At 36.9% G+C, this 17,483-nt stretch overlaps 3 protein-coding genes across 3 annotated transcripts; 1 reads left to right on the forward strand and 2 right to left on the reverse strand.

The window, feature by feature from the left end:
- Nucleotides 1,002-1,841, reverse strand: LOC105167581. Its single transcript, XM_011087354.1, has one exon. It carries the CDS (start codon nucleotides 1,839-1,841, stop codon nucleotides 1,002-1,004), a length of 840 nt encoding a protein of 279 aa, XP_011085656.1.
- On the forward strand, nucleotides 3,961-4,437 carry LOC105167460 (stress-induced protein KIN2-like). Its single transcript, XM_011087200.2, has 2 exons — nucleotides 3,961-4,156; nucleotides 4,239-4,437. Exons 1-2 carry the CDS (start codon nucleotides 4,031-4,033, stop codon nucleotides 4,311-4,313), a joined length of 201 nt encoding a protein of 66 aa, XP_011085502.1. The 5' UTR covers nucleotides 3,961-4,030; the 3' UTR covers nucleotides 4,314-4,437.
- Nucleotides 5,291-11,084, reverse strand: LOC105167461 (CDPK-related protein kinase). The gene is made up of 11 exons (XM_011087201.2): nucleotides 10,289-11,084; nucleotides 8,950-9,080; nucleotides 8,737-8,778; nucleotides 8,489-8,597; nucleotides 8,013-8,091; nucleotides 7,625-7,921; nucleotides 7,433-7,545; nucleotides 6,642-6,749; nucleotides 6,498-6,560; nucleotides 6,233-6,400; nucleotides 5,291-6,146 (listed from the first exon to the last, which is right to left on the reverse strand). The coding sequence occupies exons 1-11, from the start codon at nucleotides 10,877-10,879 to the stop codon at nucleotides 6,006-6,008; spliced, it is 1,842 nt and encodes a 613-aa protein (XP_011085503.1). The 5' UTR covers nucleotides 10,880-11,084; the 3' UTR covers nucleotides 5,291-6,005.

Raw genomic sequence — 17,483 nt, forward strand, 5'->3', positions numbered from 1 at the left:
TGAGCTTCATTCCATGCGACCTCATTATGCTGAACGCCTGAGAGAGATCTTTGATGTGGTCCTGTGATCTCTTACTCTTGACCAGCATGTCATCGACATATACCTCCATGGTTTTTCCGAGCAAATCACCGAACATCTTATTAACCAAACGTTGGTAGGTCTCACCCGCGTTCTTTAGTCCGAACGGCATCATGTTGTAGCAATAAATCCCCTTATCTGTGACGAAAGAAGTTTTGTCTCTATCCTCCTCTGCCATTTGGATCTGGTGATATCCTTGGTATGCATCCATCATTGAGAAGAGCTCGAATCCCGCGGTCGAATCCACCATGGTATCGATCCGAGGTAGTGGGTACGGGTCTTTCGGGCAGGCCTTGTTTAGGTCCGTGAAATCTACGCACATTCGCCATTTTCCTGAAGATTTCGGGACAAGTACTACATTGGAAAGCCAATTCGTGTACTGGACTTCTTCGCCATTTTCCTGAAGATTTCGGGACAAGTACTACATTGGAAAGCCAATTCGTGTACTGGACTTCCGATACATATCCGGCTTTCAGCAGCTTCTCGACCTCTTACCTGATAGCTTCGTTCTTGTTGCTACTAAAAGTCCTCTTCCTTTGTTGCACAGGTCGAGCCATCGGGTCCACATTCAATCGGTGTACAATGACCTCCGGGTTGATTCCGGTGAAATTCGATGGACTCCATGCGAACATGTCCGCGTTCTTTCGCAGGAAGTCAATCATGGCCATCTCTCCCTCGTTCATGCTGGACCCTATCCGGGTCGTTTTGCTGGGATCCTCTGTTGCGAGCCGTATAGCCTTATATTCCTCACTGGGCTTCATGTGTTCGGCTTCATACGGTCGGGGCTCCGCGTCCTCCCTAACTTTCTGCTTCTTCGACCTGGGCTCTCCTTTTATCGACAAGTTGTAGCATTTCCGAGCCTCCTTTTGGTCGCATGACACTTCCCCGATTCCATATTCGGTAGGGAACTTCATCTTCATATGTTACGTGGAGATGACCGCCCGGAATGAGTTCAGTTCCCGCCGACCCATTATGACGTTGTATGTGAAAGGAGTATCCACCACCAAGAATTTGACCATCAAAGTTTTTCTTTTTGGCTCCTCTCCCATGGACACTGGCAGCTCAATCGTCCCCAGTGAGGCCACTTCACTTCCCCCGAAGCCCACTAACGGGGTTTTTACGGGTTCAAGCCTCGCGTTCTCCAGCCCCATCCGATCCACCACATTTTTGAAGATGATGTCCGCTGAGCTCCCGCTATCAATCAACACTTTGTGAACGGTGAAGTTCGCAATATCCAGCTTGACGACCATGGGGTCGTTCTGTTCTCCACCCTCCTCCAATCTGTCCGAACTGTTGAATGAGATAGCCTCTTCGTCCTCCACCTTCAGCACGAATTCCTTTTCTCGAACCAAGCCGGTCGCTCGAGCGCATCTCTTTCGTGTTCGGCTCGAATCTCCCGCGGTCGGTCCTCCCGCGATCGTGTATATAACGCCCTTGGTGGGAGCGTTGTTGCCGCCCATCGGGGCCCTGTCGGTTTTTGATGGGCCAGGGTTTCTGTCGCGATCACGACTTCTCGATCTGCTCCTCCATCCTTCCCCACCGATTTTACAATTTGGGGGCACGCGATCTCGGAAATGCCCCTGCCTAACAAGCCTTTCAATCTCATCCTTCAGCTGATAGCATTCCTCTGTATTGTGTCCCCTCTCCCGGTGGAAACGGCAGTATTTGTTAGAAGTTTTCTTGGAGGGGGTGTATCTCGTGTGTCTTGGCCACTTCAGCACATCGGTATTCTCTACTATCATCAGGGCCTTCTCTCGAGACATGGCTAAAGGAGTGTAATTGTGGTACTTCGGAATATACTTGGGTTTCTTCCGTTTCTCTGTTTTAGGCTTGTCATTTCCTCCTCCCTTGCCCTCTTGAGGTCGCCTAGGGATGTACTCTCGCTCCCTTCATTCTGAGTCTTTCATCGCGTTCATCTCCTCTTCGTCGATATATTTCTGTGCTAGCGCCATCAATTGCTCAACATCGACGGGCGGATCTCGTGCGAGGGCGGATGCGAAGGAGCTCTTCCTGAGCCCGTGAATGAGGATGCTCACGAGCATGTCAATCCTTAACTCTTGCACCTCCAGGGTTTCGTTGTTGAACCGGCCCATGAAATTTTTCAAAGTTTCATCCTCTCTCTGCCGGATATTGAAGAGATGTGTGGCGGACCTCTTCTGCTTCTTCTTGCTCGCAAAATGGAAGTTGAACTTTTGTACGAGCTGCTCGTAGGATTCAATGCTTGCTCGAGGCAGGTTTGTGAACCACTCTTGAGCTTTCCCCGTGAGTGTGGTCGCAAACAGTTTTGCCATTATTGGGGCTGATTGTCCGTAAAGGTTCATTATCATTTCAAAGGCAGCCACATGCTCCTGCGGGTCTCTCATCCCATCATATCTCCTCAGGTCGGGGACCCTGAACCCTGGCTCGACTGTTTGAATGAGGATGTCGTTACAGAAAGGGGAATTTTTGTTTTGCGAGACGATCTCCCCTCGCTTCTTCAACTCGTCGATCTGCTTATTCAAGTTGTGTATCTGTTTGCCTACACTTTCTACTTCGGCCCGGGATATCACCGGCTCCCTTCTTTTCGCGCGTCCGTGGCTGCTAGAACCTGCCTTTTCGCGCGTCCGTGGCTGCTAGAACCTGCATCGGACGACGCCGGTCGCTTGCTGCAATGTTCTTGTTCACCTTGCACCCTTGATTCTCTTAATGGTTCCACATTTTCGAATAACTGCCTTCTAGCAGTTTCCTTGACCAGGGGGGTCGCTGTTCTCCTTTCGTATTCCACAATTGCTTTTCGGCTTGCCTCCTCTATCATTCTTTGCAACTCGTCAGGAGTGATTTGAATGGTGGCACCTGTTCCCTTCCTGGGCGTCTCCTCTTCCGCATCATTTCTCCTCGATGAACCTTCCATAATAAAGAATTCTAAGATGTTCCAACAGACGGCGCCAACTGATCCGGGTCGAATTATTCGATCTCCTGTGACGATCTCACCGTTGAAGGATTAACTCTTCCGAACCAGATTTTTGGGTCTCCTGAGAATAAAAACACGAACCGTGAGCTCGTCGGGCACGTCCCCGACAATGACCCTCCGACGCTCAAGTTAGGTTGATCGAGTGAAATGTATGCGATCTCAAAGTTCGATCTCAATTAATGCATAACAGTTACCTCATTTATGGCGTATCGGGGTCTATTTATAGTACACAGTTGTACGGCAAATACTAGGCCACGTGGCCTTATCTTGCTGGTTCACATTCTGATCGAACGGTCGTCATTGTCCGGGTCTTCCGTTAGTCTATGCGACCCGGGTCGGGTCCTCTGCGACCCGCCCGCTGCAAAACACGCGGATCCTGGTCGCGGAAATGACCATAATGCCCTTAATGAAGGGCGTTTCAGTCTTTTTATAGAGGTGATATATGTATACCCATCAGGTGGTGAGGAGGGAAATGATATAGATATAAGATGTATATATAAAAAAGTTTTAAGTATCTAGAAAAGTTGTATATTTTGTGATGTGAATATTTTTGTTGTATTATAGGGTAATTTTGTCAATTACACATTTTATCCCTTATAAAAATAAACACAATATAAAATCAAATACAAAGTAAATAAGCTATTAAACTATCATCTTTCTGAATAATCTAAAATTAATTATGAAAAATCCGAAAAAATTAAAAAAAAACCCTGAATTGGAGATTGGGTCCTCTTATTTCTATATATATATATTTGAAAATACATTATTATATAAAAGCAAATTGTAATTATGAATAGTTGTGATTGTGAGGCCTTATATTTAGATGTTTATGAGGGGATGAAGACTGAATCAAAGTAAGAGATAGCAATAATTAAGGGGGTGAGGGGGAATAGGAGAATAGGGAACCGCAAATGCTATAAATACCTGCACTTCTCACCAGAGCAATTAATACTTTTGTGTTTTGATAGATATACAAACCGGTTTGTTAATTTGTGTTTGAATATGGATAGTTCACAGGACATGAGCTACAAAGCTGGGCAGGCACAAGGCCAAGCACAGGAAAAGGGCAGCCAGATGATGGAGAAGGCTGGGAATGCTGCCCAATCTGCCAAGGAATCAATGCAGCAGGTTATCATCAACAACTCTCTCTCTCTCTCTCTCTGGTTTTGGTATTTCTAACATGCACTGGTGCTCAAATATTTTTGTTTAGGCTGGAGAGCAGATGCAGGCTAAGGCACAAGGTGCAGTTGATGCCGTCAAAGATGCAACCCGCATCAACAAATGAGACCTCATGCCATCCATTACCCTCTTTTTTTTTTAACTTCTTGTTGCTCATGTTTCGTTTAAGATCTTGGCTTCATGAATTGAAGTTCTATATTTGATCAAATAAATATATTTTGCCCACATAATCTCGTCTCTCTACATCTCATTGCATTTACTTTTCACCATAAATGTCCTCAAAAACGTATAACTCAAATATTATAATTTATGTAATATATATATGATCTATGTTGTCACTCCAAAATTTTTTATTTAAAATGTAATTTATTTAGATGCATTCAATAGTTGGACAATTTATATCTAAGAAATTCAAAAACAATAACTATACATTAAAATAAATAAATACTACAACTTTTTTTTTTTCAAGTATTTTTGATACTATTGCAGTAAATTTTATAAACATAAAATTAGATCTATACCATTACCGATCTATTAAATAATTTTGATCTTGATAGAGAAATACTATGTCCTAATAATGTTATTCTTGAAATAATATAAAAAGTTTATGCTTCTAGTTTTATTGTCAAATTTTTATTCACTATATGCAATAAAAAGGAACATCTATTCTAAACATAAGTTTCGCATCTATAAAAGTACAAGTAGAGCGGGGTAAACCGGAATTCATTCACCCTTTAATTGATTTGGATAAACGGAAAAAATGCTGCACCTGTTCCTACTCACACAGATGCTGCTGATCTGTTCATGACACCTTGTGATGATGTGGCATCGGGCGCGGCTGGCCTTGAATCAAATCCGTGCCATGTTGATGTATGGATTATGCTGTCTGGACATTGTTGCCCACATGGTTTGCTGATGTGGATCCGACTTAATGACATGGATTTGACTTGGTGTTTAAGTTGCACTGTTGCTGACTGGACGATATGGGTAGCTGATGATGTCCCGTGTTGATATGCCAATGACATGGTCACCTCCTAGCTGCGGCAGCTTGATAGTGTATGGAGCACGAGGAGCCATTAGATATAAATCAAATTGCATATGCAATATAAAAAAAAGACTCAACCCAAACTGCTGTAGTGGAAGATTCCGGAGGAAGAATTTATCAACATTCTTCAACTCCATTACAATATTCAACAACACCATTGTCGCCTTGGAGGAATTTCTCAGTTATGTCCCAGCGTTCCATGTTTCTTAGTGAAGCAAGAATATTTTATCTATGGACAAATCAACAACAGCTCTATTCCAACTTCATGAGACAAGAGATTGAAACGTTACACAAAAGAACGACAATCGCTAAATTACAAAGGGTGAGGAACAGGGGAAGATACAAGATTATGTCAGCGTTGTATGTCAGCAGACGAGGTACGAATGTCCAGCCCAGAAACATTCTCAGCTGCAACTGTCGAACACAAAACTTAAGTATAAGCCTACGGCTTTACAATGGGCACACGACTGACTGCATTGATCCCTTGTCAGAACTGCATCAATGCCTAAGTCCCAACTCTGATTCTCCGAACCAACGACAGGGTAGGTAAATGCAACTTGAACCAGATAGCTGTATGGACCTTAGAACCTTGGGCTGATGCATCTTGCATGGTGCATGAGGCAATTTACTCGTAAATTAGGTTTGGAACGATGAGTTGGTATCACCTCTGATTAGCCCTTTATACTTCATGACATATCGATCATCAGGGAAATGCAGGAATATCGGGGGTGCTGAGGTTTGTGGTGTTCTGTTTCAATGAGCTTTTGCAAGAGACCTGCTGGAAACACCATGCAATAACTTGACGAATCCAAGGAAACTGAGTTTCCCATCAGTATGTCTGATCCAGTCATGGAGGACGGCATGAACAGGAATAGAAGGGCTAAGGCCGAGTTCCTAACAAAAATATACCAAAAGAATGTAAGATTAGTTTTTGGTTCTTTGATCTTGAGTTTTCAAGGGAATGATGGAGAATGTATTACAGAAGCTAATTCCTCGATCATGATAGTCCTGTTGCCATCCTTGTCAAAGAGTTCATAGGCGCAGCGAGCATGCTGTTCCCATCTATCAAGAGCTTCTAACTGATACACACTTGAAGCAGCAGCACAGAATTCTTCAAAATCCATCCTTCTATATTGAAGTGCATTAAGCTATCATAACAGAAAAGCAATCAGTTAGCAGTAGAAGATTCCTAGAGAGCAAATCATAGTCAATTAGGAAATCAAGATGCAGTGATCAGAAGCACACCGAAGCAAGAAAATCGTAAATGCGAGATTCGTTCATGGCATCCGTCGCATTTTTCTTCAAGGCCTGGCCAAACAACAGAACTTGAGATCAAGTCTTGATTGGAAAAATATAAGAACAAATGAAAACATTTTGCAAGCTACTGACCGATATAATGTTATCTAAACTAATCGTCCCATTCTTGCTTGGTTCCAATTGTGCAAACTGCTTCTTTAGGTAGAAAAGTTCGTCCTCTGTCAGAGTTTTTGATAAAGCCTGTACAGAACAAAGAACAGAATTAGAACAAAAAAGTAGAACCAGGAAACCAACAGTTCACAGCAAGACAAAGTTGAAAGTTAAATCATCAAGCAATTAGATTAGGGGTGTTTTCATCCATCGTGTGCATGGTGGAGGAGCCTGCAAACAGAAATGCATTTGCATGCTTCCCTTTATAAATAGATGATCAACCTATGTTACTAGACAAGGACACTGGCCATGCACCCAATTCTATACCATTTCATCACGTCCTGAACCAATGAGCCACAATAAGCTCCGCTAGCAACTATTCAAACTTGTTATCATGATATGAAAATGATTGACCCAAGTCGTAAAACAGTGCTCTTGACCACCATAAGCATGTCAAAATTCTCTTCGGTGAGTCCATGACATGAATTTGCTTATCAAAGTATGTCTACACATGCACCCAAATGAGCCCCACAGAAACTATAATCATAGAATGATGCAGAAACTAATGGAGTAATAATATCACACATGTGTTCCTTATTTATTAAAATCAGGTGGTATCCATTATCTTTTGAGTGGAGAAAAGAAATGGTCATCCAGGAATTAACGCCATAGTAGATCCAAGTTCAATCAGACAATACATGCCCAACAAGGGGCTTGTTCCACGTTCTTCTTATACACACATCAACATATGATGGAAAATAAGCAGTACATACCCGTAAAGCAGCTTTCCGGAGGGGAGATGAACGCATATAAGCTTTCATAAGTTTAAATATTAATATGTCCAATGGCACTTTTACATCATTGGTATTTCTGAGCCATGGATGACCTGAAAGCAGAAAAACCATAAGTTGATTCCAAAATCAAAAATCAAATTCTTCTTGTTCAATTAGCAGTTGGACACTCACACATGGCTTGAGCTGCAGTCATTCTTTTCCTTGGATCCTTATTTAGCAGACGTTTGACAAAGTCTTTCGCCTCTGAAGACAGAGTTGGCCAAGGTGGTTCTTCATATGTTGGTTCAGCTTTTACAACGGCACGAAAGATGCCAGATTCTGTCCGAGCCCAAAATGGGCGGCTTCCGCATAATAGTATGTATGCTATTACGCCAATACTCCAAACGTCAGCCTCAGTACTGTATGCCCTATGCAAAACCTCAGGCGCCACATAGTATGCACTACCAACAATGTCATTAAGCCTTTCATCTGCAGAAATGAACCAATATCCTTCTACTCATTTCAACAGCCATTTTGAGCACAGATATACAGACGATTTAATGAAACAAACAGGACATACCTGGTTTCACAAAATCTGATAATCCAAAATCTATAGCCTTCAATGTTGAGTTTTCTTCTTTGGATGTAAACAAGAAATTCTGGTCCAGTACAAGAGTTGGTTAAACAGGACCACATGTATCAGTTTCAAATCCAAAATAAGAAAATAAACGTAATTCTACATAAAATCCACATTGGCTTGAGGAATCAACAAAATAGAAAACACAAAGCAACAAGAAGCAAGAATCTTCCACTCAGTCTCCCTGTTCATCTCCCCCGAGAGTGAGTGTGTTGGGTGGGGGCCCTGCATGTGCACCTCCCATTATATTTTTTAATAAATGATCATTATTACAGCACCCTTTTCATGCTAGAAATGACACAACAACTCCCTTTATAGGGAAAATAGGAACCTAAATAACATACTAAGGCTTTTATTGAAAGCCATAAACCAGATTAATAAACCTTTTGTACATTAAGAAATATCCCACAAGCTCCTACCTCAGGTTTGAGATCCCGATGTACCACTCCTTGGAGATGGCAGAATGCAACAACGTTCAGTATTTGTGTCATCACAGTTTTTGCATCTTCTTCCGTATACTTCCCACCCCTATAACAAAGACACAACTAATCTTACTACTGATGCTGGAAAGATTTGTTGCATTAGCATCCAAGGGCTATCAGATCGAACGAAAATGTCTTTGCCTTCTTAATTTAAAAAATATCCATATTGAAAACCAAAGAAGTACCTTGACAGTATTCTATCCAAAAGCTCGCCTCCTTCACATAACCTGAGAAATTAAGTCACATTGAACTGTTTTAAAGTGGCTGTTCAGAATTTACACACCACAAAGCAATTTACGTCATAACAATTTTTAGGCATTTAGCAACCAAGGGACTTGAGTGCAGCGTATTAATAAGAAAATGATTGAGGACTAACAGAAAAAGCAGGCAAAACTTACTCCATCACTATGTAGACATTGTCCTGATCTTCATAGGCATCATAAAATTGTATCAGATTGTTATGTCCTGTCAAAGCTCTCAATATTTTCACCTCCTTGCGCACGTCTTCAATAGCTATAGCGGTGGTCATCTAGTAATGAAATATAGTCAAGATTAGAAAACCATATTATAGATGAAACACCATAAAAATTGTTCCACATTTTTAGAAACAGCATCAGACATTTATCCTACATCTATTGTAAACTAATGAAACCATAGGTCATTTCTTGACACGTTCAAGATTCAGAATTAAAATAAGATTACTGCTATTATCTACCACTATGATGATGGTTTCTTACAGAATAAGTATGCATACTGATGAGATATTCCACATGAGATGTTTGTGGAATCTACAATAGGTGCCTGCATATTGCTCACTGACTGTAAGCAGCACTCTTAGCCCGTTATCACGTATACGTAGGCTTTGATGTGAACTAATTTGGCTAATTCAAAGTAGACCCAAGATCCTCCTCAGATCAATCGACTAAAGGTTCACATCAATCTTCTCTTCCCATCTATTAGTATTTCACGCGGGAATCCCCTCCACAATGAATCAGCTTTTGGGCAGAGCCACAGAGGACACCTGCAAGCTTCCTCACCTTCCATTTCGGGTTTTTTCTCTTTTGCTAATATATCAACTCCTTTCACCAACCATTTTTCTTGTTTCACATGATCTAATAACTGCAGTTAAAGCCTTCACCCACAATTGTAAAATTTAAACTATCAGAAGACTTTGAAGATTGAACAGATAGCAGAAAGATATCGTAGTAGTTCACCAAGCTTTAACCCCCAACCCCATCTTAACTTGATATACTGAGTGAAGAGATATGCATGACGATTACCACACATAACTGCAGTACCTCGAACTCAAATATAGTTCAACATATCACCTGTTAGAACAACAGACAGCAACAGAAAGTACAACCACAGCAATAACCATACCAAGCCCTTGACCGCCTAACAATACCTAGTCAACCAACATTTGAGCAAAACACCAAGCCAAACTCCATATCCTCAACTCAAAATCATACACTGAAGTAATTCAGAATTAATCCAAATGCCCAAATTATGTCAACAATCGTCCAGCTCCGTAAAACATACACTATTCCATTGAGCACTCATTCTTGCAGATAAAAGCACACAGCACTCAAATTAGATAATATGAAAACAAGAACAAAACTAAACTACGTTCCACATAGATCAGATCTCTCTAACAAAAAGAAAAATCCCATCATAGCCAAAATATCAGATCACCAATAAACTCCGTCAAAAATAAATAAATAGATAAACAATCCACACCTTAGCTTTGGGTATGACTTTAACAGCAACCTCCTGTCCCTTGAGCTCCCCCTTCTTGAACTTCGCCTTACAAGTATAACCAAAATGCCCCCTGCCCACCTCCTCTCCCAGCTCATACTTGCTATAAAAATTCTTGGAAAACCCAAAACTCTTATCCAATCCCGTCTTCTCCGCCACCTCCTTTCCCTCTGGTATCGCCGCCTCATTGGGCTTCACCGAGCCATGCCGCCGCGCGAGCACCGCCTTGATGTGCTTCGCCGGAGACGGCGGCGGAAACGGCTTCTTGAAAAATCTCCTCGGCGTCCCGCTTCCAGGCGCCGGAGATCTCGCCGGAGACTTCTTCGAGAACAAATAATGAGCCGGGCTTGGGCTGTAGAACGGGAAAAACGGGGACTTCTTACCTACCTCGTGATTCTCTTCATTCTTTTTCTTCTCCCCAAGATTACCAGAATCTCTCGCATTTCCGCCATTAGTCTTCAGCCCAACAGGATTATCCTCGTCCTGGCCAGGAACAACGGAGGGCTTAATTTCTTCTGATGAATGAAAATTGTGCTCCGAAGAGGGTCTGGGTTTGGAAGTACAAACTCCCATTTCACAAGAAAATGCTAGCTTTTCTTTACTCCTTTGTCAATCCTTCTCCTCCTTCAAGAGCTCAAAATCAGGTTTTTATATCAAGAACCCCCAAAATCTTCAAAGATTTGAACACAATTTGTAAAGGGTTTTCCACTTTGAATATTTATTTGGTGAGTGAGAATGTGAGAGGAAGGGATCTGTTGAGAAGCTGATAAAGAGTATACGACGATGGGTGCTTTAGTCAAGAAAACATTAATATAAATTTAAAGGAGAAATTATTTCCCCAAAAAGAAAAGGTAAATTTAATTTTGGATTAAAGAAAAAGTAGGAAATATAATTAAAGATAATTAATGTAGGGTCGGGTGGTCCAGGGTGTACAGTTGAAGTCCACGTGGCCAGGATATATGGTGGCCTTCATTTTGATCAACAAATCACAAGTTTTCCTTTTTTTTTTTTTTTTTTTCATCACAGAAGCAATCAACATCTCAATAAATTATACAATACATCTTATATATCAATTCATCATTATAATAGAAAATAATAAAATAAATTATAATAAGCTCGTATAATATAAAATAAATGTTCAAACTTACATAAAATAAATCAAATATTCACACGTTTGATGAGATCTCTATAATTTCATTTTTATTATGTTGAGAATTTTTTTTATTTGGGGATGAGTTATTGAGCAAATTCTTGATCAAGCTATTTGATTGTTAAGATCTTTTATTTTTTTATTTTCAAAAAAAAAATAATTGGCGTAAAGATCAATACTTCTAATAAATTGATATGCATAATTATAAATATACATTCTCGCAAAAATCTTTTAAATTCAGCATCAATAGCATGACATTTTCACTAAAAACCTAAAACTACAATGCAATGACAACTAAATAAATTTTAGTCTTAATTTGAACACTATATCAAATCCACAACTCATAATCTTGATGTGATTCGCTTCGATATTTTACCAAAAAATATCAAATGGTCAAAATTTCACGAAAATATAAAATACAACACAGATATATCGTTGCATATAAACCGGAGTCTTATGTTCAAGACTTCCACGGGCTCTACAATTTTTAAGAAAACTCATAAATTTTGGACGATTTTTATCAAAAAAAAGCTCAACCATTTAGAGCGCAATTTTTCGTTGAGAATATAAAAATAATATAAAAACTATAATTTGAAAAAAAAATGAGAATCTTGATAACTTGGTATCTAAGCATTTTTGGAGTTTACGATAAAATAATTTGCAAATAAATAAATAGATAAGACGGTGGAGAGTGGGAAGGATAAGACAAGTTATAATTCTATAAACATAAGTGGACTTTGTCTTACACGTTTGGGCACAAACAAAAGGGAAGCAAGAATCCACAATTCCATTTTGTCTTTGCTCTTCCCAATCAACCAATCCACAGCATTCAATTTCAAACTCAACATTCATACAACTTTTTTTCTTTTTATCCTCATATTGCATTGTAAGAATTTCTTGGAACCAACGGTTGAGATTCCTTTTTCACATTTACATTATTTGATAAATTTTTACTAATAAAAAAATTGTTTGTTAACCATAAAGAAATTCGAGGGTGTTAGATATAATCCCAAAAACAGAGGAAATTTTTTACGGGTAATTATATTAAATTTTAGAAGAAAAAAAAAAACAGCATAATTATCCCTTTAATTTTTTTTTTTTTTTTGTTCAATATCTGAAAACTGAACGATGATTGGTGGGGATTTTCTGGTTTTTGAGTTTGAAATGTGGGGTTAAAAATGTAAAAGTAGGTGATGCACGAGCTGCTTGTGCCTGCTTTTATGTGGGAAAGAATTAGAAGGTAGGTGTTGGTCCCGTTTTGCCCTTTTTCACGCGCTAGCGTAGCTATAGTTTTGACATTTTTGACGTGTGTTTGTTATATATCTTTATTAAAATAAATATATAATTAATTTGAGGGTGGAAATACATACGAATCGTGTAAGAAATTATTTTTTTTATATCTAATAAAGATTATTATAATAATAATAAATAATTTACTAATATAGATCCGATTTTGAGTTTAAGGCCAAATGAACGAATTCTTGGTAATGAATGAGTAAAAGTATTGAAATTTTCTTTGTACTTTGCTGAAATAAAGTAACCTTTCCTGATTTATCTTCCCCTCCACTTAACAATATTATTAAATAAACCACTCATCTAATGAATTAAATGCAAGCAACCTGAGTTTATTTCCATTGTTTTTTTTTTTCCTTTTATTTATTTATTTTATTCTTTCTTTTTCTTCTCTTTTCTCATATTTCTACCATCCCCACGCAAACTTTACATACCATCGTCAACGTTTTGTAACCTCAAAGGGGCCCACCCCCAACCACGAAACTCGACTCATGGGGGTTTCTCTGGCTGAAATCACTTTTTTCTTTTTCATTGTTGATCTGAATTAGCACTTTGATCACCCTCACAATTTATATCTCATCGAGCTACTAATTTTAAAATCAACATTTAATATAGAAAGAATTAACAGAAATTCATTACGTCACAATAATAGTTAAAAAAAACATTAATCAAATCGTTCAACAAATTAAATATTTCTTTAAAAAAAAGAATAGAAACCCCCCACCAATCAAGACTCTTAAGGATTTTTGGGCGTTTGGGTCTAGATCATGTACATGTATATTCCTAAATTCTATTATTTTTCTCAATTTCAATAATATTTTTTTAATTAAACTCTTCATCTTTATTTGTTTATTTATTTATTATTCCATTAATGTGCATGAATAGTTGATGCATCCTTGGTTGGTGTAGACGCAATCTTCACATTGGGCTGCACACCAAATCTTAACTATTCAAACACAATCTCAATCATGCTTCTCTAATTAAATAAAATAATCCCCCCCACCCCCCCACCCAAAAAAAAGAAAAGGAAAAAAAAAATTTGATTAAAACTTAAAAACAATAATTAAAAAAAATGTGAACGAATAAATTACGGTCAAAATTGACTGGGAAAGCAGTGTAAGGACATGGAAAGCAGAGAGTGTGGGATGAAATTAGCGATTTATAGCCGACATTTTTACATCAGCCGCAAAATAAAAACTTTGGTGTCTCAATTGACGCTTTTGTTTCTATTCTCCCTTAAACGTATATAAAACGGGTTTTATTTGTAGGTGGATTAGGTAAATTTGTAACGTAGGGGTCTGTGTAGAGGAAGAAGATGCATGCGCCATGCAGCAGGGGCCCGGGGCAGTCTTTTGTTCTGTACATATACTATCCATTTTAAGACAATGACAATAGTATCATTATTAATTTGCCAGGCTTACGTTTCCTACAAAGTTGGCCAATAACTTCTCAACAATAATTTTTCCAGGCTTGTTTGCTGTACAAGTTTTCCCAATGAAATTTTCTTCTTTTTTGAAAATGTAGTCTGCTGTTGAATTCTTTTTTTTAGATATTAATATTTCAATAAATTGAGTAACGCATCAATTTAATTAATATGCCAATATAATTAAAAATTATTAAATAATAAATTATAATAAACTCACATAAAAATGAGACTTACACCTGCACGTCGGGTGATAATACGAGTTGACGCCTCTGGTTCCAATCACTACAAAAAATGCAACATATTAATAATAAAATAACCGTAGCAAATAATCATTGACCATGACCATACAATGGTTGTTGGCCCTCGAGGGTGGCTAAAATATTTGTAATATTTGATTAAAAAAATATTATTTTTTAATAGTATAATGCAATTTAAGAAAGACACTATTATTGTTCATATTTTTTACATGCATTTTCTTTCAAGATTAGATAAATATAATATTTTTTAAATAAATGCATTTTTATTTGGTCTAATTTAGAAAATCTTACAATCATCAATTGTGACAATTAACCATAATAATGAGAGCCATGTGCACAATTTATGAAAAATAATTATCAATTTTAACCCCTTTCCCTTCCTTTCAAAATTTCATAGTTTTGACTTTGTCCAGATATTTTATTAATTTTTTTCTATTTATAATACATCTGAATTAGTTTTCATATTTTATCAAATCAATCAATTGTTCATCTCAATTTTTTTTTATTTTATTTAATGAATCTAACAAAATTAAGGATAAATCAGATCGATATTTTCTAAAATTAAGCTTAATTACACAAATACCACTAATTTTTATTTAATTACAAATACACTGTTTTAGGGGATGTTAGAGTGACATATCTCATGAAGCATTCGTGTAGAAAATAATGTGTACATAAAATCACAACTACAATTTTAATGGTGCATACTTATAGCTTTGCAAAAAATAAAAATATATTTATTTGATTAAATTTAATATCAGAAAATATTAATACAATTTCTCAAAATGTAAATTATAGGCAGGTATTAATTTCTAGGTAACAGCCTAATGAAACCTCAGCTTTCCTTTTTCATGGGTGGTTATTAAGGTTGTGGGAGTAGTATATACTAGTACTTAAAAATTAGAAAAAATACAAGCAACCCCCTTGTAAAATCGTAAATGAGCAAATTATCCTATTATAAAAAAAAAATAAATAGCGATTTATCTCCCTATATTTTTTAAAATACAATAATTTACCCCTCTATGATTTTTAAAATGAATCAATTCACCTCCTTATACTGAAAGATAAATTGCTTTATTTTAAAAAGTATAAAGGAATAAATTGTTATATTTTTTCATAAAAATAATGTTTCATTTTGAATATAACGGGAAGTAAATTGTTATTGACCCCTTAAAAATCTGAAAATGGTTGTAAATCCACATGCAATAAAATCTATGGTTTTCCGATTCTTGATTCCTCAAACCAAGACAATTTTTGCCTCGGACAAGACCCTTTCTGCATATTGCCTCCTGCTTCTTAATCATTAATTGCTACCTTACTTTATAAATTTAGCAATCTATGCCTGGATTTTTGTGAAATACACACTCATATTAATATAACATGACAAGAAAATTTACGAGGAATAAAGAATTACCAATGCCAGAAAATGCCAAAAAAAAAAGAATAAGAAAATGAAAAATAGTGGGATCATGGTAATTTTAATCTGATTTTTAGAAATGGAAAAATAAACTAAAAAACTCGATATTCGATTTCAGAGTTACATTTAAAAGTTTATATAAACTTTGCTCGTTAAATATTATACATCAAGTTTGAGTATATTTTTTTTGTCCGATAAAATTGTATCTATGTTCAAAGCTCAATATAATATACATAAAAGATCAGGTTTAGTTCGTGTTCGGCTTGATAATTAAAGCTTGTTTAATTTTAATTCAATTAATAATGAAAGAAAAATGAAAACATATATTTTTTTTTAAAAAAAAAATTGATATATAATACTTTATATATATATATATATATATTGTGGGATTCAGGTTGAAATTTATGAGATGGTGTGGGGAAATAGACAGGCACATGCCCCTTGGCCTAGTATTTAATTCCGACCCATTCATCCTAATTGTGATAATGATGTTCTACAAATTGTAATAACTACTTGGAAGTGGCAAACCCATCAATTCTACCTTCTAACCTTTTTCTCTTTCACTTTGCCCTTTCATCATCACTCTTCACCAACCACCCCACCTGCACATCCCCACTTCTCTAATCAATTAACATTACTTAAATTGCATGTATACCCCCTTATAATTTGTTACAATTATAAATTATCACCTTATTGTTTTAGAAATTTTCAATACCCATTGAAATTAAAAATTATTATCTATAACGGTTGCATGAGATACCAAAACCACCCTCGCAACATCTCAAAGAAAAATCAACAAATAATTTAAATAAATGATAAAAATATGATGCAGTGCAAAGATTTCGCCGCGCTCTTATATATACATATATATATATATATATATTTTATAACTCTCCCAGCATTTCCCCGTTTGGTCATCAATCTTGTTGGAAAATTGGCCCATAACCAAATTCTGTAGGCTCAAGCCCACAGCCTCAATCCACCACTTGGAAGGTCTGACCCGACCTAGCTAGGTAGCTAGGCATAGCTACCTAGCTCCTTTAAGATTTTGATATGATTATCAATATTTTTTTATTATTCGAAAAATTACAAATAACTCTTTTAATTGAAAATTAATTTATTATATTATTTTTTAGATGGTGATGTGAAAATTACTATCTTAGAACTTGATATTTTTTTTACACAACTATAAAAAAAAAAAAATTAAGGGTGAGTAATTTAAAGATTCATAAGGCGTATTAATCCATAAAAATATTTTAGAAAAATTCAAAAAAATATATAAGGTTATAATTCATAATCTAAAAGTATATTTTTGTCAGTTCACCACAAAAATTACATGAAAAACTTAACGGAATGAGTTCCTTCTTAGACGAATATTAAAATGAGGGGAATACTTGTAATTTTTCAAATAATGATAAGATATTTGTAATTATGTCAAATTTTGGGGAATATGTAAAACAAAAAAGGTAAAATCAACTCGGTACAGTTTTTATGTTATTTGTTTTAGACTCTATCTCTTCGTTATTTTCAAATTAAGCACGAAAATCACATGTAAATTTGTATTAATTATAGTTGGCTTGCAACCTTAGCTTTTGTTTCCTAGGAACGTATTTCCATCCGCATGTAGTCTTAAA

The sequence above is a fragment of the Sesamum indicum genome, linkage group LG8, assembly GCF_000512975.1.
Source record: "Sesamum indicum cultivar Zhongzhi No. 13 linkage group LG8, S_indicum_v1.0, whole genome shotgun sequence".
In the NCBI taxonomy this organism is placed as follows: Eukaryota; Viridiplantae; Streptophyta; class Magnoliopsida; order Lamiales; family Pedaliaceae; genus Sesamum; species Sesamum indicum.

Excerpts from the sequence above, each read along its gene's own strand:
- LOC105167581 (XM_011087354.1), bottom strand. The coding sequence starts at position 1,841 with ATGTCTCGAGAGAAGGCCCTGATGATAGTAGAGAATACCGATGTGCTG.
- LOC105167460 (XM_011087200.2), top strand. The coding sequence starts at position 4,031 with ATGGATAGTTCACAGGACATGAGCTACAAAGCTGGGCAGGCACAAGGC. Across the intron at positions 4,157-4,238 it reads CCAAGGAATCAATGCAGCAG|GCTGGAGAGCAGATGCAGGC; the intron begins GTTATCATCAAC and ends ATTTTTGTTTAG.
- LOC105167461 (XM_011087201.2), bottom strand. The coding sequence starts at position 10,879 with ATGGGAGTTTGTACTTCCAAACCCAGACCCTCTTCGGAGCACAATTTT. Across the intron at positions 7,922-8,012 it reads ATCAGATTTTGTGAAACCAG|ATGAAAGGCTTAATGACATT; the intron begins GTATGTCCTGTT and ends TCATTTCTGCAG. Across the intron at positions 6,750-7,432 it reads TCCGGAAAGCTGCTTTACGG|GCTTTATCAAAAACTCTGAC; the intron begins GTATGTACTGCT and ends TGTTCTGTACAG.